This window comes from Oryctolagus cuniculus, chromosome 18 (assembly GCF_964237555.1).
Source record: "Oryctolagus cuniculus chromosome 18, mOryCun1.1, whole genome shotgun sequence".
Taxonomy (NCBI): domain Eukaryota; kingdom Metazoa; phylum Chordata; class Mammalia; order Lagomorpha; family Leporidae; genus Oryctolagus; species Oryctolagus cuniculus.
The window spans coordinates 22,233,233-22,259,399 of NC_091449.1; the positions used below are offsets into that span (position 1 = coordinate 22,233,233).

Consider the following 26,167-nt stretch of genomic DNA (forward strand, 5'->3'; position numbering starts at 1 on the left):
CATGTACTTTGCTATTTTTAATTTTATTTATTTATTATTTGAGAGACACAGAGAGAAAGACAGACAGAGCTCACATCTGCTGGGTTCATTCTCCAAATACCTGCAATGGCTGAGGCTGAGCCAGGCCAAAGCTGAGAGCTGGGAGTCAGAAACTCAATCCAGGTTTCCCATGCGGATGGTTGAAATCCATTTGCTTGAGCCATCAACTGCTGCCTCCCAGTGAACACATTAGCAAGAAGCCAGAAATGGGAGCAGAGCCGGGACTCAAATCCAGGCACTATGATGCAGGAAGCAGGTGTCTCAACCAGCGTCTTAATTGCTAGGCCAAACACATGCCCCTGCCACACACTTTTAAATTACTTATGGGTCAAAGAATAAATCACAGTAGGAAATTAGAAATATTTCCTAGTGAACAATAATAAAAGCAATACATATTAAATTTGAGAGATACAACTTAGAAATAAACTTATAGATTGAGTGCTTATACTTGAAAAGAAGCCTTAAAATCTGTAATTTCAGCTTCTATCTTAAGAATATGGGGTGCATACAGGAGCAAATCAAACCCAAATAAGTAGAGAAAGGAAATAATGAAGGTCACAGCATAAGAGGTAATTTGGGAAGTAAACCAGAGGATGGAAGATCTTGCTCTCTCTCTCTTGCTGTAACTCAGCCTTTCAAATAAATAAATATAATCTTCTTTAAAAACCTTTTTTTTAAATCTTTTTTTAAAAAAAGATTATATTGTGGCCGGCACTATGGCTCAGCAGGTTAACGCCCTGGCCTGAAGCGCCAGCATCCCATATGGGCACCAGTTCGAGACCCGGCTGCTCCTCTTCCAATCCAGCTCTCTGCTATGGCCTGGGAAAGCAGTAGAAGATGGCCCAAGTGCTTGGGCCCCTGCACCCGCATGAGAGACCCAGAAGAAGCTCCTGGCTCCAGGCTTCGGATCAGCTCAGCCGTTGTGGCCATTTGGGGAGTAAACCAGCGGATGAAAGACCTCTCTGTCTCTGTTGCTACCTTTCTCTGTAACTCTGCCTGTCAAATAAATAAAATAAATCTAAAAAATTAAAAATTAAAAGATTATATTTATTTGTTTGTTTATTTGAAAGTCAGAGCCACACAGAGAGAGGAGAGACACAGAGAGAGTCTTCCATCCGTTGGTTCACTCCCCAATTGGCCGCCACGGCCGGAGCTGCACAGATCGGAAGTCAGGAGCCAGGAGCTTCTTCCGGGTCTCCCACATGGGTGCAGGGGCCCAAGCACTTGGTCCATCTTCTACTGCATTCCCAAGCCATAGCAGAGAGCTGGACCGGAAGCAGAGCAGCCAGGTTTCAAACCGGCGCCCACAAGGGATGCTGGTGCTTCAGGCCAGGCGTTAACCCACTGCACCACAGCACCGGTCCCATAAATATAATCTTAAAAACAATAAACTGACCCAATACCTGACACAAAGTAGACTTATAGTAGATCTTTGCTGCCTTTCCCTTTTGCATTCTTTAGGGTATATGTTTTGCCCGCTACTTAAGAGAGACTCAGAACACTGGCACAGACTGAACAGTCGACAGTGCAGGCTGCTAAGGTGGCTACAGTGCGATTGAAGTCCTAGTCTCTATCTGTTCCTGCCAAATAGTCCAGACATGGGAATGAAGCGCTCTTGGCCCCTCTGCACCAGGCAAGCTGCCACTAAATGAACAAATCAGTGCCATAGCAAACACAACTGCTCAGTCAAGGCTTGTTTGATTTTCTGATACATGAAACTGTGAAACATAGTAAAACAGTAGTTGTTTTAAGTCACTTGATTTTTTGTCAATGGTGTGAGGGTGACTTTAATTCTTGCCTGCAAATGGAGATGAGATAGAGCACCTTTCAGATCAAACAGGAGATGAAGAAATGATAACAGGAGGGAGAGAGAGAGAGACAGGTTCTGGGAAGTAACCAATTCAGTGTGGCTAGAGCATAAGGTGTGTATAGTGTATACTGGGAATTACAATGAACAGCACACTCTGTCTACACCAACGGGTGGTGAGGGGCAGGGACATGGGTTCTCCCTTATTCTCCATCAGCCACTCACCAGCTTCACAAAGAAAAGACAAATATAAGAAAAAGACAATGTACCTGCTAGAAACATAGCTTTGGACAAGCCCCCAATCCTCCTGGACTCCTTTCCAATCAGATCATTACTCCTTATCCCCTCCAGTGTGGAAATTTGAGAGCTTCTATTGCTGAAGACATTTGATGGGGGAGGGATTTATGTTTTCTGTAGGTTACCAGGAACTGTGAAGCAGAGAAACAACACAGGTTTGGGATATTAGCAAGCATGCTATTTCAGTGAAATGCATCACAGCTCTCAACCTTGCTTCTAGCACGTAAATTGCAGATTCATATGCATAATGCACTATGGGCTACCACGGTGATCAGCTGCATTTTCACATGGTTCTTGATGTCCTAGGGTGCTGGAAACCATAAATTGCAAAACATAAAATAGAATCGAACACCAGCTGGGTGTAGCTAGATGAGAACTCCTGGTGGGATACTTAGGAGGTTCCTGAGAGCAGTAATCAGGACAGGGAACGTGAATAAAGGTGAGTTTATTTGGGGGAAGGAGGGACATACATGCAGATAATTTGGGGCATGTGGAGTTGCCAAGCGTCTGGGGGACCCCCAAGCAATTACATCGACTATGCAGTTGGCGTGACCCAGGAAGTCGGTAGATGTAAATTTGGGTACCATCAGTTTACAGATGGAAAGGCATCAGCTCACTCGGGAAGCAGGGGAAGGTCAGCTGGGACTCAGGTCTGGAATGGGGAGGAAAGAGTAACAGTAAGAACGGGATTCCCTGGTACAGACCTTATACTGAACCAGGGATTTCGCTGTCTCCCTTCGAAGCCATTGTGTACCCATCTCATGAAAGCCTTGGTCTACTTTCTCCTCTGTAACACCAGACTTCTCATCTCACTAAACGCACCAGAAACTTTGCCTGTTCTGCCTTTATCCAACCATTAATTCAGGTAACAAATATTTACTGAGCCAAGTGCTCTGGGCCAGGTTCTGTGCAAGGCCCTGATGACACAGCACTGGGTCGCAGCAGTGTCCGAATCAACATTCCCACCTCAAATGTTTACAGTCCAGTGAAGGAGACAGACCCACACAAATAGTGAAGCAGTTATTTTGGGAAAGGGAGAAGCTGTTATTCAAAACAAGCTGGATAAGGGGATGTGGGGTAGTGGGTGGTACTATTTTGAACAGGGGAGTCAGGAAAACCATTTTTGGGGTGACATTCGAGCAGGGACTGGAATGAGGTACGGAAGTTCTGGAAGAAAGGGGACTACAACAGAGTGTGGGAGGGGCTAGAAGCCCAGGTAAGGAATCCGGTTTGCATTGCGTGACATGGAACCAGCTTGGTCTGAGCAGCTGGCTAAACGGTAGTTACCTCAGTGGGCACCGGTGGGGACCAAAGAGCAGGTTTAGAGGCGAAATAGGGAAATGGCTCTGGCCACACCAAGTTTGAGTTCTCAACTCGACGTCCAACTAAAGTTGAAGAGGCTGCTGTTTACGTGAACCAAGTTCACACAACCGACCCAGGCTGCAAGTAACTGGGGCAGCACTGACAGCCATGCACCTGGACCAGACCACCTGAAAGTGCTGGACAGAGCCGGACTCCTGAGTCCCAGCGCCAGGAGCAGCCTGGATGGGCCATCGACGCGGGAACCGGGCCACGAGGGCTCCACGAGGCTGCAGCTGCTCCAGCAGGGGAAAGACGGTGTCCTTAAAAGGATGGCCGGCCAGCAGCTCGCCAGGAGCGCGGAGGCGGGTGGGCAACTTTCCAAGCAGAGGCACACGCGTTTGCAGAGACACACAGGGCTCGTAAAAGGGGACACGGCGTCTGGAAATGGCGGAGCCAGCAGCTGGGGGCAGAGGGCCGCGGTGCGTTCCCACTCGGTCCGCAGCGTCCCGGTGTCACAGGCACTTCACCCTTCCCGCAAAGTCCTCGCAGGCGGCCGGCGCCGCGCCGCGCTACGGCAAGCAGGCCCAGCGGCGCCGCTCGCACCACTGAGGCCTCGGAAGACGGAGGAGCCGCCCGCAGCCCGCCGGCCGAGTCTCGCGAGAGCACGGCCTCGCCCGCCCAGCATGCCCCGCGCCGCCGCCGCTGTCGCCGCCGCCGCCGCCGCGCCGCGGCTTGAGGGCGGGAGGCTGGGGGAGGGTAGCGGAGCCGGCGCCGCCGCCATGTTGGGTCTGAGGCGGCTGCTGTAGGCGCCGACGGAGCGAGCGGGCGTGCGGCGCGGCGACAGCGGCGCGGGATCTGCCTCTCTGCGAGCGGCCCGGAGCGGCGGCGGCGGCGGCGCCATGAGCGGGGGCACCCCTTACATCGGCAGCAAGATCAGCCTCATCTCCAAAGCGGAGATCCGCTACGAGGGCATCCTCTACACCATCGACACCGAGAACTCCACGGTAGCCCTCGCCAAAGGTACGCCGGGGCGGGCCTCGGGGTGGGGGCGGGGGGCCGGGCCGGCCGGCGCTCGGCGCCGCGCTCGGCTCTCGGCCCGCGGCCTCGCTGCCTCCGCCGCCCCCCGGGGAGCCGCTCCCTCCGCGGGCCGGGCCGCGGCCTCCCCGGGGGCTCCTGGGCTCCCACCCGGGAGCTCCGCGCCTTCAATCCGGGAACTGCGGGGCCGAGTGCGCGGCGGGCGGGGCGGCCCTCAGGTCCAAGAACACCGAGAGAGGTGTCTTCCAACTCGGAAATTCGGTAGTTCTGTCGTCCTGCCACAAAACAAAAGCCGGAGTATGCAAAGAATTTTTCCGCCCAGCCCGAGTGGGGTGCCGATGGCTCAGCGCCCGTTTTCTCAGACTCGTTCGTTTCAGTTCGTGGCGATATTCCTCAGGTGAACTCGGAAGTAACGTGCCGAAACTTTGGGCTTGCTCTGCGACGCAAATGGTTTCCCAGTGCCGCTGGGACGGTGGGGCAGATCCCACCCCGCTTGTCCGCGCCGTGGCGTTTACCTGTTAAACCGGAATGCTTCTCGAAGCCTGTTGTGCAAGCGGGGTACACGTTAACAACGCTTGCTGCCCTGTTTCTGGAAGCCTGGCCGGGAGGAGAATTCGGGTCTGAGGCAGGCAGATCGGGTGCTCGCGGGGAAAGCGTCCCGGCCCAGAGTGTGTAGCTTCGCTGCAGCCTTGTGTGGGTTTGATTTCCGTTCGTACGTGCTGGGTCTGTGCCCTGCCAGGAAACCAGAGAGAAAATAAACTAGCTCCTGCTCTTCAAAGAACTCTCACCGCAGTCGGGAACACTTCGAAGGGGGGCGCACTCTAACCCAGGTGTTTTTCCCAGCACATCTGGTAGAGTTAGGGTCGGAGGCCTGGGGCTGGGAAGCACATTTTCTAAATCTGTAAATTGTAGTTTTAAGTTAATTGCTGAGAGAGTCGTATTGCAGTATCAAGTGTTCCACACGTTTTTGTGGATGCTGTGGTAGATCCTTGTACTAGAACTTGCCTTTGGATAGATCTACCTGGATGGGGCAGCTTTTCCTGTTTACAGAACTGTGTTCCGTAGAAGAGGAGTATGAGACGTTCCACAGTTGGGTTGTGGTGATAGTTGCACAACTCTCAATTTACGAAAATCTGAAAATTGTATACTTTAAAAAGTTAGTAGGTCTGTATATTTTGTTTGTTTGAGAGGAATCTGCTGGTTCATTCCCCAAATTCCCAAAACAGCTGGGGCTCAACCAAGCTAAAAACCAGGAGCCAGGAACTCAGTCCAGGTCTCCAGGGGCCCGACTACTTGAACTCATTCAGCCTCCCAGGGTCTGCTAGCGGGATGCTGGAGTCTGGAGCCTGGAGCTTGGAGCTTGGCATGGAGCTGAGGTAGACCAATGTCTGTTGTAGAGAGTGCTATGAAAACTGGAACACTCCCAACTGCCCTTTTTGCCATATGAAGCACTGTGTCCTGACACATGACCTCATTAAAACAACTTACATAGGTTATCTCTTCATTATTCTTTGAGAACTCCGTTGTACTTCAAAATGTATTTTCATATTTACTGATCGTTAAAGACATGATCGGTGCATGCATTGGGCACAGTAGTTCAGATGCTGCTTGGAACACCTGCATCCCATTATATCTGAGTGCCTGTATTTGAGTCCTGACTGCACTTCTAATCCAACTTCAGCTAATGGAGCACCCTGGGAGGCAGCAGGACCTAGCTGAAGTGGTTGGGTCCCTGCCACCCAAATGGGAGAACTAGATTGAGTTACCAACTCCTGACTTCAGCCTGGCCCAGCTCTGGCTTCATGGGCATTTAGAGAATGAGTCAACAGATGAAAGATCTCTGTCTCTCTGCCTTTCAAATACATTAAAATTTTTTTAAAATTAGACTCTATTAATTATGCTTCCTAAATAACTTAGCTATTGTTTGGTCTTATTTCATGTCTTTTTTTTATAGATGGATAGCTGTACAGCGTTTCAGTTTTTGTGGCTTTGTGAAATTATGACAAGGACTCTAAAGTTCTTACTAAAAGCCACATACATACATACAGTTGAAAAGCATATTTCTCATTTAGGTGGTTTAGTAACTTTAAAAAGCCTTGTTTAATCTGAATTTAAAGATGTCTTGCCACTTTTGTGACTTACCAGTGAGTTATCTGGGCTACTTTTATTCCTGACCAAAAAGTCCACATATTTTTAAGATTTCTAAAGTATTAATTTCAGTCTTTTTTTTTTTTAGAAAAAAATTGTATATGTACCCTTCTTTGCAAAGATATAAAAAGTTTTTATTTTAATGATCCACATTTTAACTGGACATTTGGCTGCTTCTGGAGTCAATAAATATTTTATTAATCTGTAATGGTTAAATTCATGTGACATTGGTTAAATTTATATGACATAAAATAGTTTACTTCTTGTATTATGACTTAATATAGAGAAATAAAAATTTTTAAATTTAATTTGTACTTAATGCCATTGATGTTTTAATTCCACATATATCAATACCCATACATGCTTTTTCTTTAGCAGTGACTTATAACCACAGGTTTTGGGAATCAGGTTTGCAAAAACTTGAGTTACCAATCGATATACAATTCTGCATAGTATTATCTAATCTAAAACTTCTTTATAAGTATGCAGTCAATACTGGGCACTTCAAAATTTTTTGAAGACTTGTGTAGTTATTTGAAAGGCAGAAATAGAAGAAACAGATCTTCCATCCACTGGCTCACTGCCCAAATGGCCGCAACAGCCAGTTTTGGGCCTGACTAAAGCCAGGAGTGTGGAACTCCATCACAGTCTCCCACGTGGTTGCAGGGGCCAAGAACTTGGTCCATGTTCTTCTTGCCGTCCCAGGCGTGTTAATAGGGAACTGGATTGGAAATAGAGTGGCTGGATTATGAACCAGTGCCCGTATGGGATGTTGGCCTGTTGCACCACAATGCTTGCCCCATTTACTTCAAATTTTAAAATTAGAAATGGTAAAGTTCAGTCTGATGTGGAGACCTTTTTACTTTTTTTTTTTTTTTTTAAATTGAGAGGCAGACAGATCAGCTCCTATCCTCTGATTCACTCCCCAAATGTCCCCTGTAACCTGGACTGAGTGGAAGTTGGAAAGACAGGTCTCTGTGGGTGGCAGGAGCTCAATTACTTGAGCATCACTGCTGCTCCCATCAGTAGGAAGCTGGAGTCAAGAGCCCTAGCTAGGTGTCCGAAATGCCCGAAAGGGGCTGTGGGCATCCTAACCACTAGGCTAAGCATCCACCCACTTGTTATCTTTTTAAACTGTGGATCAAGGATTAATCTCTGAGCTCTCTGGGGATTCTCTTTAGTGTGTTTTTTTGTTTGTTTGTTTGTTTTGATTCCCCAGGATAGAGTTTTTTCCTTTTTTTATTGTGAAATAGAACCACATGTCCTGAACCAGTAGGTAAGACAAAACAAGTATTTTTAAGTCAAGATCCTTGTAACTAACCACCACCCAGGACAAAATGGCCATTTACCAGCATCCCAGGAACCTGCCACCACCTGTGTCTTCCAACATCATAACTACCACCATCTCAAGCTGGATATGAATATTCTGATATTTTTAACTTTACCACAAAAGTCGCCATCCCTAAATAATAGTTCTATCTATTTTTGAACTTTATATAAAAGATTATTTTTTATAAATTTTATTTTCGGCTTTTGCATATTTTTCCTTTATGAATAGAACACACGTTCATGCTCTGCAGTTTTTGATATTCTACAGTTGCCATTTAGATTGTTTATGGTTCTAGGCTGTTATGAACAGTGGTTTTATGAACATTTGTGTTGAAGTGCACTGATGCATGTTTATATTGTTTTCTTTATGGTATACTTAGAATTTGAATTGCAGGATCATAAAGAACGTATGTCTTTATCAACAGAGCAGATTGTTAGTTGTATCCTAGTTTTTGCTTTAATTATTAGCATATTAAAGAGTTCTGGTTGTTCCGTATTCCTCACCAACAGTACTTTGTATCATGTGTTTTGATTTTAACCAATCTGTGAGTATGTGATTATATATGGTTTTAATCTCTATTTCTCCTATTATTCATAAGGCTATATACTTTCATATTTTTTTTAAGACTATATGTATTCGAAAGTCAGAGAGGGAGAGACAAATCTTTTTTTTTCTTTTTTTTAAGATTTATTTTTATTTGAAAGAGTTACACGGAGAGGAGGAGAGGCAGAGAGAGAAAGAGGTCTTCCCTCTGCTGGTTCACTCCCCAGTTGGCCACAACGGCCAGAGCTGCTCCAGGAGCCAGGAGCTTCTTCTGGGTCTCCCACATGGGTGCAGGGGCCCAAGGACTTGGGCCATCTTCTGCTTTCCCAGGCTGTAGTGGAGAGCTGGACTGGAAATGGAGCAGCTGGGTCTCATGCTGGCACTTCAGGCCAGGGCATTAACCTGCTACGCCACCGCGCCGGCCCTGAGAAACAGAGATCTTCCATCTGCTGGTTCACTCCTCAGATGGCCACAATGGCCAGGACTGGGCAAACCAGAGCCAGGAGCCTCTTCCAGATGTCCAGTGTGGGTAGTGGGACCCGAACACTTGGGCCATCCTCTGCTTCTTTTTTCCTGGACCATTAGCAGGGAGCTGGATCAGGGGTGGAACAGCTGGGACACAAATTGGCACCCATGTAGAATGCGGGCACCTTACCCACTACACCACAACACCAACCCCCACATTCGTGTTTTGACCATTTTTATTTCATCTTTCGTGAAGTGCCTTTGAAATCTTTTCCCTGTTTTTTTAATTGAAATGCCTTTATTGAATGCTGCATATGAATCCTTGGAAACTATTATTGTGGTGCTCAGAAGAACTCAAATAATTCTGGAGTCTGTAGTCAGATGCCGAAAACTCACTTCATTTTCTGGTAGGGTGAGATAAGACATGACTTCTGAATCAGAAGTTGAGAAAATAATATAATCCCGAAGAGGATATAGGAAGGGTTAGGAAATCTAATCTGTGTATGATACGTAGCAAGAATTTTGTATGTAACTCAGTGCCACAGTATTTTTTAATTAATTAATTTGAAAGTCAGTTACACAAAAAGACTATATGTATTCGAAAGTCAGAGCTACAGAGAGGGAGAGACAGATTTTTTTTTTCTTTTTTTTAAGATTTATTTTTATTTGAAAGTCAGAGTTACACAGAGAGGAGGAGAGGCAGAGAGAGTAAGAGGTCTTCCCTCTGCTGGTTCACTCCCCAAATGACTGCAGTAGCCACAGCTGGGCCAGGCTGAACCCAGGAGTTTCATCCAGTCTCCCACATGGGTGGCAGAAGGCAGACACTTGGACCATCTAGATTGGAAGTGAAGCCTTTGAGATACAAACCGGTGCCCATATGGGTGGCTTTACCTGCTTCACCACAACGTCAGCCTCTGAAAAGCAGTTTTTAAAATAGAGTATCATTGAGGAAAATTTTTAAACAGATAAAATGTGAGTTGATCTGTAAAACAGTTTATCTGTCAGGGTCTTAATTCTTGATTTGTGGGGCTTTTGTTTCTGGAATTAAATGTGACCCAAAAAGCCAGTTGAGTTAGCATCATCTCTTTGACCTTGAATAAGTTACTTAGCTTTAACTACAGATATTTGTAGTAAGGATAGTAATGCCTGTTTTTCAGAGTCATTTGGTAATTACATGGTGCTTTAAGAAGTAACTAGTTTATTGTAGGTGCTTAATAGAGAATGACTATCACATCATTATTTCCAGCCTCCATCTCCACCTCTGTCTAGGTGCCCAGTCTCTTTAGTACCTCAACTTTAGTACTCCATCATTCAAACTGATAGATTTAGCCTGCAGTTTCTTAACCTTACTATTGATTCTTCCTCATTTCCATCATAACTTCACCTTCCTCTTTACACTGCTTAAATTCCATGAGCGGGCCAGCATTGTGGCTCAGCAGGCCAGGCAGACACTGGCATCCCATGTCAGACTGCCAGTTCAAGTCCAGCTGCTCTACTTCTGATCCAGCTGCCTGCCCTTGCACCTGGGAAATAAGGAGATGACTGAAATACAGAGGCCTCTGCTACCCATGTGGGAGACCCGGATGGAATTCTAGGCTCCTGGCTTTGGTCTGACACAGCATTAGTCATTGCAGCTGTTTGGGGAAGTGAACCAGCAGGTGGAACTAGCTATCTCTTTCTCTCTCTGTCACTCTGCCTGTTAAATAAATAAGCCTTTTTTTTTTTTAATTTCATAAGCAATCATTATAATCAGAATATGCCCTTGACCCCCACCACTTACAAGAGTATCTCTACTCAGCATCTTAATTCAGTATCTTAAAGCTGTTCTTCCAACAGCCTTCCCCACCGAATTGAATAGTAACTCCATTCTTCTAGTTGGTAAGGCCAAAATACTTGGAGTTACCCTTGATTCCTCTCCATATTCTCTCTCTCTCTCTCCTCAGCCTATCAGCTGTACTTTTAAAACACATCCAGAAGTTGATCACTTACCACCTCTGCTACTCTGGTCCCTTATATTTCTGTCGCTAATCTATTCAGAGGCACTCTGGGGTTCCTGTTTCTTTTTTACAAAATTTGGTCTCACGGATGATTTTTTTTTTTCACTCCAAATTTTACTTGTACATCTTTTAAATTAAGAAATAAAATACTTGAAATATGTGGGTGACTGATTTTCTTAATGAACCTATTCTTGGTTGCTTGACTGGTTGGTAGGCTGTGTTGGTCCTGATTCAGAATCTGTTTTCTATAGAACTTTGAAGTTATTGCTTTGTTATCTTCTAACATTCTGGTGTTGCTAGATACCAATCTGATTCTCAGTTTTCTCTCTGGAGGTTTTGGAATCTCTTACTGATGTTTTTGTGTGTGTGAGTCTGAACCTTGTAAATCTGAAGATTCAACTCTCTTATCAAAAAAAAAAATTGTTATTCTCGCTCTAGTCCTATCTCCAATTTCTGTTTTCTGTTCCTCTCCTCTACACCTGTTTTTCAAAACTCTATCAGATGTATTCTCTCTCCCGCCCTCTCCTTGTCTCCTCCCCCCCCTTATATTTTCATATATTTGGTTTATCATTTAGCAGATTATTATATAAAAACAGCCACAGGAAGAATGCCCAGCTGAAAGCAACTTAAAGAGTCACGATTACATTTTGACTGCTGGGTAAAGATAGCAGGTTGGACATACTTTTGCTTTTCCTTCCTGTTGATAAACTCTACCAAGATCACATGAGAGGGACTTCTTTTTAAGTTAGAAATCCATGAAGGATAAAGTAGACTTGGAAAGGAGACAACATCAACAGAGTTTTAGAGGCCAAACAGCAAGTAGGTGAGTTTAAATGATTTCTTAGCAAAATTGAGAGAGTTATAGTCTTAAGTAGCCAGTGAATAAGGCGCAGAAGTCACCTGATTTACACCTTCAGACCTCTAAAAGGTAGGAAATTGGCAGCAGTAGGTACAGTGAAATGTAGAAAACTGAAGTAATTAGGGATGGAGGTGGAGCTAAAAAACTGGAAGATTAATTGAAAGTTTGTTTAAATAGTGGTCAAATCATCAAAATCTTTTCACTTCATGCAGTTGGATTCCATGCTATTCTCTAGAGAGTAAAATGAAAGTTCTAGAGAACTTTAGGCATGGTTGAGAGCAAAAGTACCACACTACCCATGACGTTTAATGAACATAAACAGTATTAGATACTGAGACATCCATGTTGAGAAAGTATTCATCTGTTCTTTTAGCAAGTGGTTTATTTCTTTAATAGGATTTAATATTATTAAATATCATTTTAGCAACTGTGTATGATTATATGATTTTTCTCTTTTGCTCTTAAATAATACCCAGCTTTATTGAGTATAGTTTACATACTGTGAAGTTTATCTCTTGTAAGTATGCAATACAATGAGAGTTGTTCAGGCTTCTTCTCAATCCAGTTTTTTTTTTTTTTCCCCAAGATTTTATTTATTTATTTGAGATAGAGTTACAGAGGGAGAGATGAAAGGTCTTCCTTCCATTGGTTCACACCCAAATGGCCACAATGGCTGGAGCTGCACCAATCCAAAGCCAGGAGCTTCTTCCCAGGCTCCCACGTGGGTGCAGGGGCCCAAGCACTTGGGCCATCTTCTGCTTTCCCAGGCCACAGCAGAGAGCTGGATTGAAAGAGGAGCTGGGACTAGAACTGGTGCCCATATGGGATGCCAGCGCCGCAGGCAGAGGATTAACCTACTGCGCCTCGGCGCTGGCCCCCCTCAGTCCAGTTTTAGAACGATTCTACCAATCCAAAAGTTTCTTTGTGCCTGGTTAGTTAACACTTGCTCCTACCCATAATCCCAAGAAACCATTGTTTTGCCTTTTTTTTTTTTTTTAAAGGTGTATTTACTTATTTGAATGGCACAGTTAGAGAGAGAGAGATCTTCCATCCTTTGGTTCGCTCCCCCAAATAGCTGCAGCAGCCAGAGCTGGGCCTATCCCGAGCCAAGAGCTCTATGAGTCTCCTAAGTGGGTGCAGGGGCATAAGTACTTGGACCATCACCCACTACTTTCCCAGGCACATTTCCCACCCATCTGGGATGTCTGTGCCACAGGCACCAGCTTTACCTGCTGTGCCATAGTGCTGGCCTCCAGTGATTTGTTTTCTAAGTTGGCTTTTCTAGACTTTCTTTTGTTTTTAGTATGTGAGCTAAATATATTTATATATATATATATACACACACACACACACACTATACTGATTGATTCCCCAATATCAAAATGGTTCTTGCATTTTTAGAAACCTTAAGTATCAAACAGTTGTACAGTAGTTCCCCCTCATTTGTAGTATCAGTAGGCTGTGGCCCAAAAATTATAAATGGAAAATTCCAGAAATAAATAGCTCATGTTTTAAATTCTGCAACATTCTAAATAGCATGAAGAGATCTTATGTAGGATATACTCTTTCACCTGTTAGTTGTCTCTTACCATATCCACTGTTGAGGCATCACAGTGCTTTTTTGTTCAAGTGAACAATGCCTACTTCATTTACCTCACTTCGCATGTCATCCCAAGAATGTCATCCCAAGATTTTTAGAGAAAGACCACATACATGTAACTTATTATAGTATATTGTTGTTATTGTTCTGTTTTGTTATTGTTAATATCTACTGCTCTAAATTTATAAAACAAACTTTAGCATCAGTATTGTGTATAAGCAGAAACAGTATATGTAGGATTTGGAAACTGCACAGTTTCAGGCATCTGTTGGGGGTCTTGGATTGTTTTCTCTATATTTGAATATCAATTTGAATTATCAGCTAGTACCTATAATGAGTTCTTAAATGGAATTCGTGGGTGGATTCCAAAAGAATCCTTGATCTCCTAAAGTTATAAGCAAATTTTGTGTGCATGTGTAAACATTTAGGGAGAAAGTTCATATATTTTATTAATTTTTAAAAGATTTATGTATTTTATTTGAAAGAGTTACACAGAGAGAAGAGAGGCAGAGAGAGAGGTCTTCCATCCTATGGTTCACTCCCCAAATTGCCGCAACTGCCGGAGCTGTGCCGATCCAAAGCCAGGAGCCAGGTGCTTCTTCCCAGGATCCCATGTGGGTGCAGGGGCCCAAGGACTTGGGCCATCTTCACTGTTTTCCCAGGCCATAGCAGAGAGCTGGATTGGAAGTGGAGCAGCCGGATCTCGAACTGGTACCCATATAGGATGCTGGCACTTCAGGGGAGAGCGTTAACCCACTGCGCCACAGCGCCAGCCCCAATATTATATTAGTTTTCCAAGATTCACATGAATAAAAACTACCTTTTCTCTGCCTAGGATAAAAACTTCAGGGAGTGGGTATTTGGCCTAGTAGTTAATAAGGCAGAGCAGGAAAGAGGTCTTCCATCCACTGATGCACTTCCCAAATGGCTCCATCAACCAAGGCTTGGCCAGGCTGAAGCTGGAATCCTCAAACTCGTGGGTAGCAGGGGCACAAGCAATTGTGTTGTCATCCACTGCCTCCCAGGATGTATTAGCAGGAAGCTAGATCAGAAGTGGAACAGCTGGGACTCAAACCAGCATGCAGGCATCCCAAGCAGCAGCTTTAACCTGCTATGCCACAACACCTGCCTCAGGTACCTCAGTTTGGTCAGGATTCTGGCTCCTGGCTCCAGTTTCTGCTAATACAGATGGCAGGAGGTAGCAGTGGTGGCTCAAGAAATTGGTTTCCTGCCACCTACATGAAAGACCTCACTTTGGCTTTGGCCCTGGTCCAGCCTTGGCCATTATAGGCATTTGGGAATTGAACCAGCCTATGGGAGTTGTTTGTCTGTGTCTATCTCTTTTTCTCTGCCTTTCAAATAAATAAGTAAAATTCTTTAAAGATTTATTTATTTATTTGAAAGGCAGTTACAGAGAGGGAGGGAGAGTGAGCTTCCATCTGCTGGTTCACTCTAAATGGCCATAATGACCAGAGCTGGGCAGGTCGAAGCCAGGAGCTTTTTCCAGGTCTCCCACTTGGGTACAGGGGCCCAAGTATTTGGGCTGTCTTCTGCTGCTCTCCTAAGCACATTAGCAGGGAGTTGAATCCAAAGTGGAGCACTTGATTCTCAAACTAGCGTCTATATGGAATGCCAGAAATGTAGATAATGGCTTTACTTGGTTCACCACAACACCAGCCCCTTAAGTTTTTGTTTTTGTTTTTTGTAAACTTTTTCGTGGGGCCTGTGCTGTGATGTAGTAGATTAAGCCTTGGCCTGCAGTGCTGGCATCCCATATGGGCATCGGTTCCAGTACCTGCTGCTCCACTCCAATCCAGCTCCCTCCTAATGGTTTGAGAAAGCGGTGGAAGATGATCCAAGTGCTTTGGCCTCAGCACCCACATGAAAGACCCAGAAGAAGCTCCTGGCTTCAGATCAGCCCAGCTCTGGTCATTGCCCCATTGCAGATGAAAGACCTCTCTCTCTGTCCCTCTGTCTGTAACTTGCCTCCCGAATAAATAAATAAATCTTTAAAAAAAAAAAAAAACTTTTCATGTTTTTTTATTCTGTTCCTTTGCCTCATTTCCCAGATTTTATGTAATTTGAAGTTTTAGCTAAAGATTGTTATGATTTTGTTACTTACATTTTTAGAATCCCTTAAGAGCAGTTTTATTAGCAATATTTATGTATATAGAACTCTTAATAATATTAAGTTCTTATTTCACAACTCATTACTCTTTAATTTGGCTGAAATTTTTCTGAGGTGCATGTTTGCTGATGGGTCTTTTCTGTATCACATGTACAGTGTTTTGCCTCACCAGCTGTCTTTTCCACTGTACTCTAAAACATTATTCCATTGTTTTCTAACATTTACTGCATGGGAGAAGATGCCAGTCTGATTCTTCTTGTGTAGGTTTTCCCACACACTTCCCACTTGAACTCTTGTAGGACTTGTTTCTTCTAACATTCTTGACTTAGATACTGCGTGTCTATGTTGATGCAAAAGAATCAAGCCCTTCTTCGGCTCAGGAAGACTTTTTATTTGTTCTTTGATCATTGCTTCTCATTGTGAAACTCCTGTTGACTGCTAACTCATTTTTAAGCATTTATCCACCATGACATTTATTTTTGTTTTTTTTTTTTCCAGCCCTAGATTCTGGGAGAGTTCCTGGATTGGTCTCTGGTTCACTAATTTAGCATTTGTTAGTATTCTTTCTATTTTATGCTATTGTTGAGTTTCTAGGAGGGTAGCGTGGGGATCTGTTTTTCTTTAAAATATTTGTGTTTAGGAATTCAAGGCATGTTATAAAAGATGTTCAAAAAAATTCTCAGCAAAAAATTTCTTTCTCCTCATCCTGTCATGCAGGCCCCAAAATTTTTTTCTGCTTCCAGAGATATCCAGTGCATTTATAAGCATATATGTAAAAATATTCACATTGTTTTCTAATTCTCTTTGTTCACAGCCTATTCTTGTTTTATCTTGGATTACAAGTTAAATTTTAATAAAATTTCTCCTACCTGCTTTGTTGAGTGGTTTGCTGGTTACTGTGCGCTCTGATTGTTAATCTTGGTTTTCTTTCAATGTGCCAAGTCTTCAAATTGCCTTTTCTTTTTAATCTACTGAGATTTATAAATTAAAATGATTGTTTTTGACAGCTGGTGTATGCTCTTTTAACAGTGATTTAGGGCACTGTCCAATTTTCCAATAGGTAACTGGTTCTCCATTGTGGCTAACTGGCATATGAGGGGTCCTTATTGAAGAATTAGCAAACACGTTATCTTGTTTGAAAGGGTTAGGTTAATTCCTTTGACTACTTAGTCAAAATACAGTACAGTTAAATCTCCTAATTGGTATTATTTATTAGCTTGTGTTTTGTGATGCCCTTAGTTTATTGTTCCATAGAAGATACTCTCTAAAGTCTAGACTCTTCGTAGCCATCCTTTGCCATCTTCCTCACCCCAGGGAAAATATAACAATAAATACTTATCTGAGTGTAGAAGACGGTGCATTGTAACTGTGACCATGGTAGGATTTCTAAGGAGGAGAGTTGGCCTTTTACAAGTGAATGTCTAAACCCAGGCACCTGAATTCACCCCTTTCCCTCAAACTCCTTATCCAGAATTTTTTTTTTTTAAGATTTGTTTATTTACTTGAAAGAATTAAAGAGAAGGAGGGGCAGAGGCAGAGAGAGACAGAGATCTTCCGTCACTTGTTCACTCCCCAAATGGCTGCAGCAGCCAGGATTGGGCCAGACTGAAGCCAGGAACCAAGAGCTTCATCCAGGTCTCCCACGTGGGTGCAGAGTCCCAAGGACTTGGGCCATCTTCCTCTATCTTCCTCTGCTTTCCCAGGCACATTAGCAGAGAGCTGAAGTGGAACAGCCAGGACTCAAACCAGTGCTCATATGGGATGCTGGCACTGCAGGCGTTTGTTTACCCACTATACCACAGTACCAGTCCCTGGATGATTCTTTTTTTATTTCTTTATTTCCTAGATACTTTTTGACACCATCTACTTTTCTTGATCTCCACTATAACCATGCTAGCCTAGGCTCCTAGCACTTCTTATCTGGTTCACCATGGTCTCTTTCTCCAGTGTGGACCACACCAGAGTACAATCACTCTTTTCAAAGCACAAGATCATGTCATTTTCTTAAAATCTTTTAGTGACTTTTTTTTTTTTTTTTTTTTTGACAGGCAGAGTGGACAAAGAGAGAGAGACAGGCCTGGAAGAGGGGCAACCGGGACAGAATCCGGCGCCCCGACCGGGAATAGAACCCGGTGTGCTGGTGCCGCAAGGTGGAGGATTAGCCTAGTGAGCCGTGACGCCGGCAAAAACTGGAATTCTTACCCATATCTTTGACTTCACATTCAGCTTTATGTCATACCACATATTCATTTCTGCCCTTTAATTCTCATACTTCCCTCATTTTTGTTCTATAAACAGTGTATTTTTTTGTCTCAGGAATTTCACTCTTCTCCAATCTTGTATTCATCTCCAAATCTCAGTTTAAATATTACATATCAGAGGGCCTTCTTTGATCTTCGTGCACTTTTCTTTAATTTTTTTATTTTCAGTCTTCATGAGAATAATAACCACTTACATTAGACAGAATTCTTGTGAGGATTAGCTAAATTCACACATACAGTAGTACTTAATAAATGCAAACCAAGCAAGGAAGAAAGGAATCCTCTCTAGTAGGTGCTCATCCAATGTTGTCATTGTACACCCTCATACCCTCCTTGTTTTCCCTTCTTATATATGCTCAAGCTCTGTTGATGCTGATTTGTTCTATCTGTCCCCTTTGTTAGTTGTTACTTGTCACTGTTCATGATTTAGGAATTCTTTGCTTGTTGCTTTAGATCCAGACTCCTCAATAATTCCTCAATGGTAAGAACTACCTTTCTTCCAATATTTACATTGCTGCTATTGGTGGTATTGTTTTTTTCCTGAAATTCAGATATGGCATGATCTCTGCTAAAAAGTTTTTGATGACTATATTTCTTTCTGGGTAAAATCTCAGTTTAGCAGCTGTCTTGGCCTCTCTGTGCCCCTACTTGTCCTGATGGTTTTGGGGACCACATTTTGCACCTTTGCCCCCTTACCTGTCACACTCTTCTCTAATACTCTAAGTACCAAGCACATGCAAGTTTTTCCCTATACCTTTTTTCTGTGCTCACTATTTTTTGTTTAAAGATTTATTTTATTTGAGTTACAGAGAGAGAGAGAGAGCCAGAGATAAAGATAGGTCTTCCATCCACTGGTTCACTCACCAAATTACCACAACTGCCAGAGCTGAGCAGATCCAAAGCCAGGAGCTTCCTCCAGGTCTCCCACGAGGGTGCAGAGGCCCAAGGACTTGAGCCATATTCTGTTGCTTTCCCAGGTCACAGCAGAGAGCTGAATTGGAAGAGGAGCAGCCAGGACTCGAATCAGTGCCTATATCAGATGCCAGCACTGCCGGCCAGGGTTTTAACCCGCTGTGCCACAGCACCAACCCCTGTGCTTACTATTAAATAAGCTGTTCACCTGAGAGAATTACTTAGTGCCTATTTACTGTTGTAGACAGTGTGGTAGGTGCCAGGGAACAACCGACAGCGATCAAGGGAGGCCACTGGGGAGGCAACAGAGCAGAGTAAGCTGCCACTTGGGATTCCAACATCCCATATCCAAGTGCTGGTTTGATTCTTGACTTTTCTGCTTCCAATCCAGCTTTCTACTGATGTGCCTGGGAACACAGGCACATCCTCTTACGATCCAGCTCTCTGCTTATGGCCTGGAGAAGCAGTGGAAGATGGCCCAAGTCCTTGGGCCCCTGCACCCACGTGGGAGACCTGGAAGAAGCTCCTGGCTTCAGATAGGCCTGGCTCTGGCCATTGCAGCCATTTGGGAAATGAACCAGCAGATGGAAGGCCTTTCTCTCTGTCTATCCATCTCTCTGTAGCTCTATCTCTCAAATAAAATAAGTAAAAATCTTTAAAAAGAAGAATAATCAAGGGGAAGAATCTTGCATAGAGGAAGCAGGTCAAGTTACAATTGAGAAGCTCATTAGCTATGCAAGGTCATAAATCTTTAATTGTGGGAGATGACTTTGGGTAATACAGGGAAGAGGGAAGAAAATTAATGAAGATCAATGTTATGGTGGAAAGGACAAGATAGGTTCTAACAAGATGACTTTTGGGTTTTTTAATTAAATATGAGGAAACTATAACCTTTAGAGTTTGAAAAGTTGAAGGCTGCACTGTGGGTGTAACAGGTTAGGCCGCCACTTGGGACATCCGCATCACATATCTGAGTGCCAGTTTGAGTCCTGGCTGCTGTTTCCAATTCAGCCCTGCTAATGCACCTGGGAAAGCAGCAGAAGACAACCCAAATACTTGGACTCCTGCCAACCATGTTGGAGACCAGCTTGAAGTTTGTCCTGGCTCAGTCCTGGCTGTTGCAGCCATTTGGGGGGTAAACCAGCAGACAGAAAAATCCATCAAAATCTCTCTCTGCCTTTCAAATAAGTATTTTTTAAAGGGGGTGAAGGAAAAGTCTTCTGATTGTGAACTCTGGAAATAGAGCTGGGCTTTTTAACCTTCAAGTCACCAGTGCTTGGTAGCTGATAGGTATTGAAGAGATTAAGAACCTCAGAGGCTAGCGCCACGGCTCACTAGGCTAATCCTCCGCCTTGTGGCGCCGGCACACCGGGTTCTAGTCCCGGTCGGGGCGCCGGATTCTGTCCCGGTTGCCCCTCTTCCAGACCAGCTCTCTGCTGTGGCCCGGGAGTGCAGTGGAGGATGGCCCAAGTGCTTGGGCCCTGTACCCCATGGGAGACCAGGATAAGTACCTGGCTCCTGCCATCAGATCAGCGCGGTGCACCAGCCGCAGCACGCCAGCTGCGGCGGCCATTGGACAGTGAGCCAACAGCAAAGGAGGACCTTTCTCTCTGTCTCTCTCTCTCACTGTCCACTCTGCCTGTAAAAAAAAAAAAAATAGAACGTCACAGAGAGAGAGAAGTAATAATATGATGTCTCTGTTAGGTATGTTAAGTCCAGAGCAGAGGTGGTGCAGGCCAGAGCATATGTTTTCATTCAGTGCAGTAATACTTGTTAAAAGAAAGAAGATGGTATGGGTAACAATGAAAAAAGAACCAAAGAAGGGTGCAGGTATGCAAAAAGTGGGAGTTTTTGGAAGCAGCCTGTGATACAATTCAAAAAACAGACCTATAGACTCTTAAAAAGCGCCACTCTTAAGTTTAAAAAAAAAAAAAAGCCACAAACTGCTAAAACCATCATCCTATTTTCGGGGTTGGCCAGGGTACTGCTTTATGGATGAAATGTTGTTCTTTAAGTATTTAAACCTTGTTTTCAGCCCATTTTTAATAGTTTTTTTTCTAAATATGCTATACTTCAAATGTTTTTAGCAAGAATTAGTGTTTAGGCTTGTATATAGAACAACAGCTGTATTTATATATGTCAGAAAGATGGAAAATACAAGTTGTAACTGTTTTTCTGGCTTGATGCTTTTGCGTATAGACAATTTTTTAAATATGCTATTCTGTTTTCCCATTCTGTTGATGTCCATTTGTTATTTCTTGGTTTGTATAATTTAAGCCTCTTGCTACACTGTTCAGTACTTTCGTAAATAGCCGTCCAACCCTGGCCATTGCGGCCATTTGGAGAGTGAACCAGAGGATGGAAGATCTGTCTCCCTCCCCCTCTCTGCCTCTGCATCTCCCTCTCTGTAACTCTGCCTTTCAAATGAGTAAATAAGTCTTTTTTTTTTTTTAAGACCACATCATAAATCTTTTTTTAATTTATTTATTTATTTGAATGAGTTAGATCTTGCATTTGCTGGTTCACTCCTCAAATGGCCACAGTGGCCTGTGCTGAGCCAGACCGAAGCCAGAAGTTTGGAACTCCATCCCAGTCTCCCACATGGTACAAAGGCCCAAGCTTCTCCACTGCTTTCCCAGGCATATGAACAAGAGGCTAGCTGAATCAGAAGTGGAGCAGCCAGGACTTAAACAGGTGCTCACATGGGATACTGGCATCACAGGCAGTGGCTTAACCAGCATCATAAGTCATACCCTAGATTTCAGCTTACTTGGCTTTGTTTTCTTAATTTATTCTGTCAGTGTTTCTTGGATACTTTAGCATTTCATTTGTTCTCACTTTTTGATACTCAGTGGACTTGTTTCTTGTCTTTACCAATTGATAATAAAACCTAACATTTTTAATTCATGTCAAAAGTTAAGGCTTCGAGAAATTATTAATGACATCATTTCGGAGGTACTAGCTTAAAGTGCAACTATGTAGTTTTAGTATATATGTTTGTCATGTTTAAACTTTGAAAGTTTCACTATTTTATATTGGAGATATTGCATTGGTAAGTTAGTAACTACAGCTCCTCCTCTATTCATGTACTATACTATATATACAGTATTCATATACAGGCAGCCAAGTTTGGCATTAAGTTGATGTCTGAGCTTGCCTTAATCTGGAGACTTTTTAGATAAGTGATTTTGGCCAGATAATTTTCTCCTATCTGTTTAGAAAAAAAAAAGTTGTATGATACATTTCAATTAATCTTTATTATCACTTACAGTCATAAATTAAAAAAATATGTGTTTAAGATTTATCTATTTGAGGGACTGGTGCTGTGACATAGTGGGTAAAGCTGCCACCTGCAGTGCCATCATCCTATATGGGCACCAGTTTGAGTCCAGCTGTTCCACTTCTGATCCAGCTCCCTGCTAATGGGCCTGGCAAAGCAGCGGAAGATGGCCCAATTACTTGGGCCCTTATACCCACATGGGAGTCCTGGAAGAAGTTCTTGGATCCTGGCTTTGTATCTGCCTCTGCTTCTCTGTAACTCTGCCTTTCAAATAAATAAATCTTTAAAAAAAAAAAAAAAAAGATTTATTTATTTGAAAGCAGAGTTAGAGAGAAAAAGATCTTCCATCCACTGGTTCGCTCCCCAAATGGCCACAGTGGCTGGAGTTGGATTAACCTGAAGTCAGGAGCCAGGAGCTTCCTCCAGGTTTCCGATATGGATGCAGGGGCCCAATTACTTGGGCCATCTTCTTTGGCTTTCCCAGGCGCATTAGTAGGGAACTGGATCGGAAGTAGAGCAGCCAGGCTCTGGTGCCTATTAGGGATGCCGGTGCCATGGGTAGGGGCTTTACCAGCTACACCACAGTACTGACCCCATTTGTGTTCTTTTTAAGAATAATAGAACAAATTATTTTCCCTATTTCCCACTCTCTTTTACTAAACAGTGGCCTAAAATTTAGAGTTATCTATTTTGGAGAAGAAGGAAAACTGGAATAGTTACTGAAGGAATGTGGCTTCATAATGAAACAGAGGGGCCAGTGTTGTAACATGGCGGGTTAAGCCACTGCTTGTAATGCCTTCATTCCATATGGGTGCAGGTTCATGTCCCAGCTGTTCCACTTCCAATCCCAACTCCCTACTAATGTGCCTGGGAAAGCAATGGAAGATGGTCTGAGTTCTCTCTCTCTCTCACCTCTTTCTCTATATATAACTATGCCTGTCAAATAAATAAATCTTTTAAAAAATTAATGAGATGTGGAATAGAGGACAGCTACTCCTAATTTCACCCGTTTCCCCAAATACCATTATTTCATATATTCACTTGTAGGCTATATTTGTAGGTGTTCAAATGCATGTTTGTGTTTCAGTTATGTTACTATAACATAAAATTAACCATTATAAAGTGTACCGTTTATTGGCATTTAGTGTCGTCAACAATGTGTACAGCCGTCATCTCTCCTTAGTTTCAAAAATTTTCCTCACCTTCGAAAAACATACCTTCTCATTTAGTAATCCCTCCTCACACCTCAATTATCACTAATATGCTTCCTGTCTACATGGCGTTTTCTCTTCTGGAAACATAAAAGGAATTACGTGTGTGATGTTGTGTGTCTCACTTCTTTCATAAGCATACTGCTTTGGAGCTTCATTCTAGATGTAGCATGTATTAACATTTTGTTCCTTTCTGTGGTTGAATGATACTCGTTACATTTTTTACATGTATAATATTAATATTATCTATAGGAAATACATCTATACATCACAATTGGCCCATTCATTTGTTGGTGGGCATTTGTGTTGTTTCCACCTTTTGGCTGTTGTGAATAATGCTGCTATAAACATTTGTGTTCAGGTAGCATCTGTGGTGCTTGGTTTTGGCAGCCCTAGCAAACTAGGGCCTTCTTTCCCACAAAGTACACTCGCTAGACTGTAAATCCCCTGAGGGTGAGTACAGACAGCTCTTATAGTGTGATAGTTAATATGCTATTTAATCCCACTATATCAGAGTCAGGTTAATATCTACAGCCACGTTCTCAGTAGTAGCATTAAGGCTTAATTTGAAGGCTGATACTGTGTCAGCACTAAGGATTAGAAGATAGAATTGCTGTAAAAGCCAAAATGAGTAAATAGAGCAGAAATGTTTCTTTCCCAAAGTACTAAATAATATATTGTAAATATATACTAAATAATATATTATGGATGAAAAACAAAAGGAAAAATGACACTGGGGTCCTAGATTAAATTAAATATTTAAGCTTATCCCCAAAGAATTATGAAGAATGGGATAATAGGAAAAATTCATAGCAGATTTTGTTAGGCATAAGCATTTATGTCATAGTATGATGTATGCTTTCCTGCATTGTGATTATGAGATTTATAGGGAAATTAGGTTTTAGGAGACAGAGCATTCAAAATCTGTGCAACTTTGTATTTTAAGCCCTAAGAATCCAGCATGCTTAAAAATGTAGTAAATTCCTAAAACATAAATACTACAGTAAATGGGGAATTTTCTCTCGAAAACAAAAGTGTTAGTAGCCTAGTGGAAGATGATACAAGGAAGAATTGAGGCCGTTATGGGAATTAAAGAAAGGTTGTATTAAAATCAGGGAGAAACATGCACTTGTAAGACTGAGTGTGTAGCCAGATTGAGCTGAGAGGAAACTTGGGATGAGCGGGCTTAATATACTGTTCCTTAGTAGCTTGATGCAATTACCTGCAGTTACAAAATTTAGTGCAAAACAATAAATAATATGTCAGGAAAAGTTGGGGATGAATCTATGTGGTTTTGTAATATCCTGACATAATTCCCTTCCTTACGAATGCATAGGAGGTAATTCGTGTGCTGGAACATATTGTAACAGAACAGCACTGGTAATTCTCTATGTTTTCTGTATTTGGCGTGCCTCCTTTCTTTCTACTGTCAGTGCCCATGTTTCAACCTTGGGGATCTCTCCATTGCTGTACCACAGTGTCTTCCTGCCACGTGTGGTGTTCTGTTGAACTATCACAGCAAATGACAGGTCCTGAGGATTGTCGCCTTTTCTCCTCACATTTTCTGTAAACTTTTTCTTGATTCCCTGCTTTCTACTCTTTTGGTTTTTTTTCCTTAACTCCTTTTGATGACTGCTGCTGGCCTGAAGGGAGGTGGCAGATGTTCTTTTAACTCTGATTTCACCTGGGTATGCTGTGACTTTCCTCCCTCTTGCTTCTTAATTAACTAACTTGCTTCTTTGGATTTTGGTGCTGAGGTTGGGGGTGAGATTGACTTATTTGAAATTTTCTTAGTCCTTTCTCTTCATCAGCCTTCCTTTTACATAAAGCTGAAAGTGTGAAATTTGTTTTCTTCTTCCTGTCCACTATAGTACTGATTGGCTGTTAGGAAAGGGGACTGTCAGCTAGGGCATTCCATAACTTTGCACTGTCACACCTGTGTCACAGCCCCCATCTACAAAGTTGGCCAGTACCAGCGAACATTTCTCTGGGACTACCTTCTGGTATGGATTCTGGGTTTGGTCTTCCTATTTGGACTATCTTGTTCTATATCTCAATGTTTTTAATAACATTTAATGTTATAGTTTAATATTTTTTCATTTCCTTCAGTCTTAGAAAAAGATGTTCTTTTATAAACCCATCCATCCCATCATCTTTCCCAGAAGTCTTGTGAGTGCTAGGAAAGATTTTCAGAATAAGAAAATAAGGCATTCTACACTGTGGTGTAGTGGGTAAAGCCACCGCCTGCAGTGCCAGCATCCCATGTAGGCTCCCGTTCAAGCCCAGGCTGCTCCACTTCAATCCAGCTTTCTGCTATGGCCCGGGAAAGCAATAGAAGATTGCCCAAGTCCTTGGACCCTTTTACCCACGTGGAAGATCTGGAAGAAGCTCCTGGCTCCTGGCTTCCTTTCAGGACAGCTTCAGCTGTTGCAGCCATCTGGGGAGTGAACCAGCAGATGGAAGACTGATATCTCTCTCTATCTCTCTCTCTCCCTCTCTCTCCCTCTCCCTCCCCCCCCCCCGCCTCTCTGTGACTCAGCCTTTTAAATAAATTTTTTTTTTTTAAAGAAAATACGGCATTTTTAAATTGAAATAACATTTATCCTCAGTCTAACTCTGGGTCAGTTCAGCAGAAAGATGTTTGTGTTCAAAATTTTGCACAATGTTGAAGGGTTTATTTGCTTCGGGACACTCTTTAAGTGAATATTATGTGACGTTTCAGACTTTTCTTGCTCAGAACTTCTGTGTGATTGTGAACAGTTTCAGAAGTATCCTTTAGACAGTGAACCTGATATTTGTAAGAGACTCAGGAAATTAGTGTCCTGGATAATTCTAATTCAGTGGACATCGTCATTTGTTGCCAGCTTACGCTGTTTCAGGTGGTCTATGGTTTAACTTTGAATAATGTTATCTTCAGTGTTAAAATAATCAGATTTAATTATATACTAGATAT

The 26,167-nt window shown here is 43.0% G+C and overlaps 1 protein-coding gene and 1 long non-coding RNA gene across 10 annotated transcripts in view; one reads left to right on the forward strand and one right to left on the reverse strand.

Annotated features, from left to right (window-relative positions):
* Nucleotides 1–5,194, reverse strand: part of LOC103348448 (uncharacterized) — a 220,030-nt gene extending 214,836 nt beyond the window's left edge. For 3 of the 6 annotated variants that reach the window (XR_011384236.1, XR_011384234.1, XR_007919868.2), the window contains exons 1-2: nucleotides 3,431–4,101; nucleotides 2,116–2,274 (exon numbers count right to left, since the gene is read on the reverse strand). This is a non-coding gene — a long non-coding RNA (uncharacterized lncRNA). Of the gene's footprint in view, nucleotides 1–2,115; nucleotides 2,275–3,430; nucleotides 4,102–4,995 lie in introns of those variants that run through there. The other 3 variants (XR_011384237.1, XR_011384235.1, XR_011384238.1) reach the window with 2 other exon arrangements.
* LSM14A (LSM14A mRNA processing body assembly factor) overlaps nucleotides 4,151–26,167 on the forward strand; it is a 56,443-nt gene continuing 34,426 nt past the window's right edge. For all 4 annotated transcript variants that reach the window (XM_017342217.3, XM_002711503.5, XM_008257276.4 and 1 more), the window contains exon 1: nucleotides 4,151–4,465. In XM_017342217.3, the coding sequence (XP_017197706.1) occupies nucleotides 4,345–4,465 (121 nt within the window). In that variant the 5' untranslated portion in view covers nucleotides 4,151–4,344. The remainder of the gene's footprint in view (nucleotides 4,466–26,167) is intronic.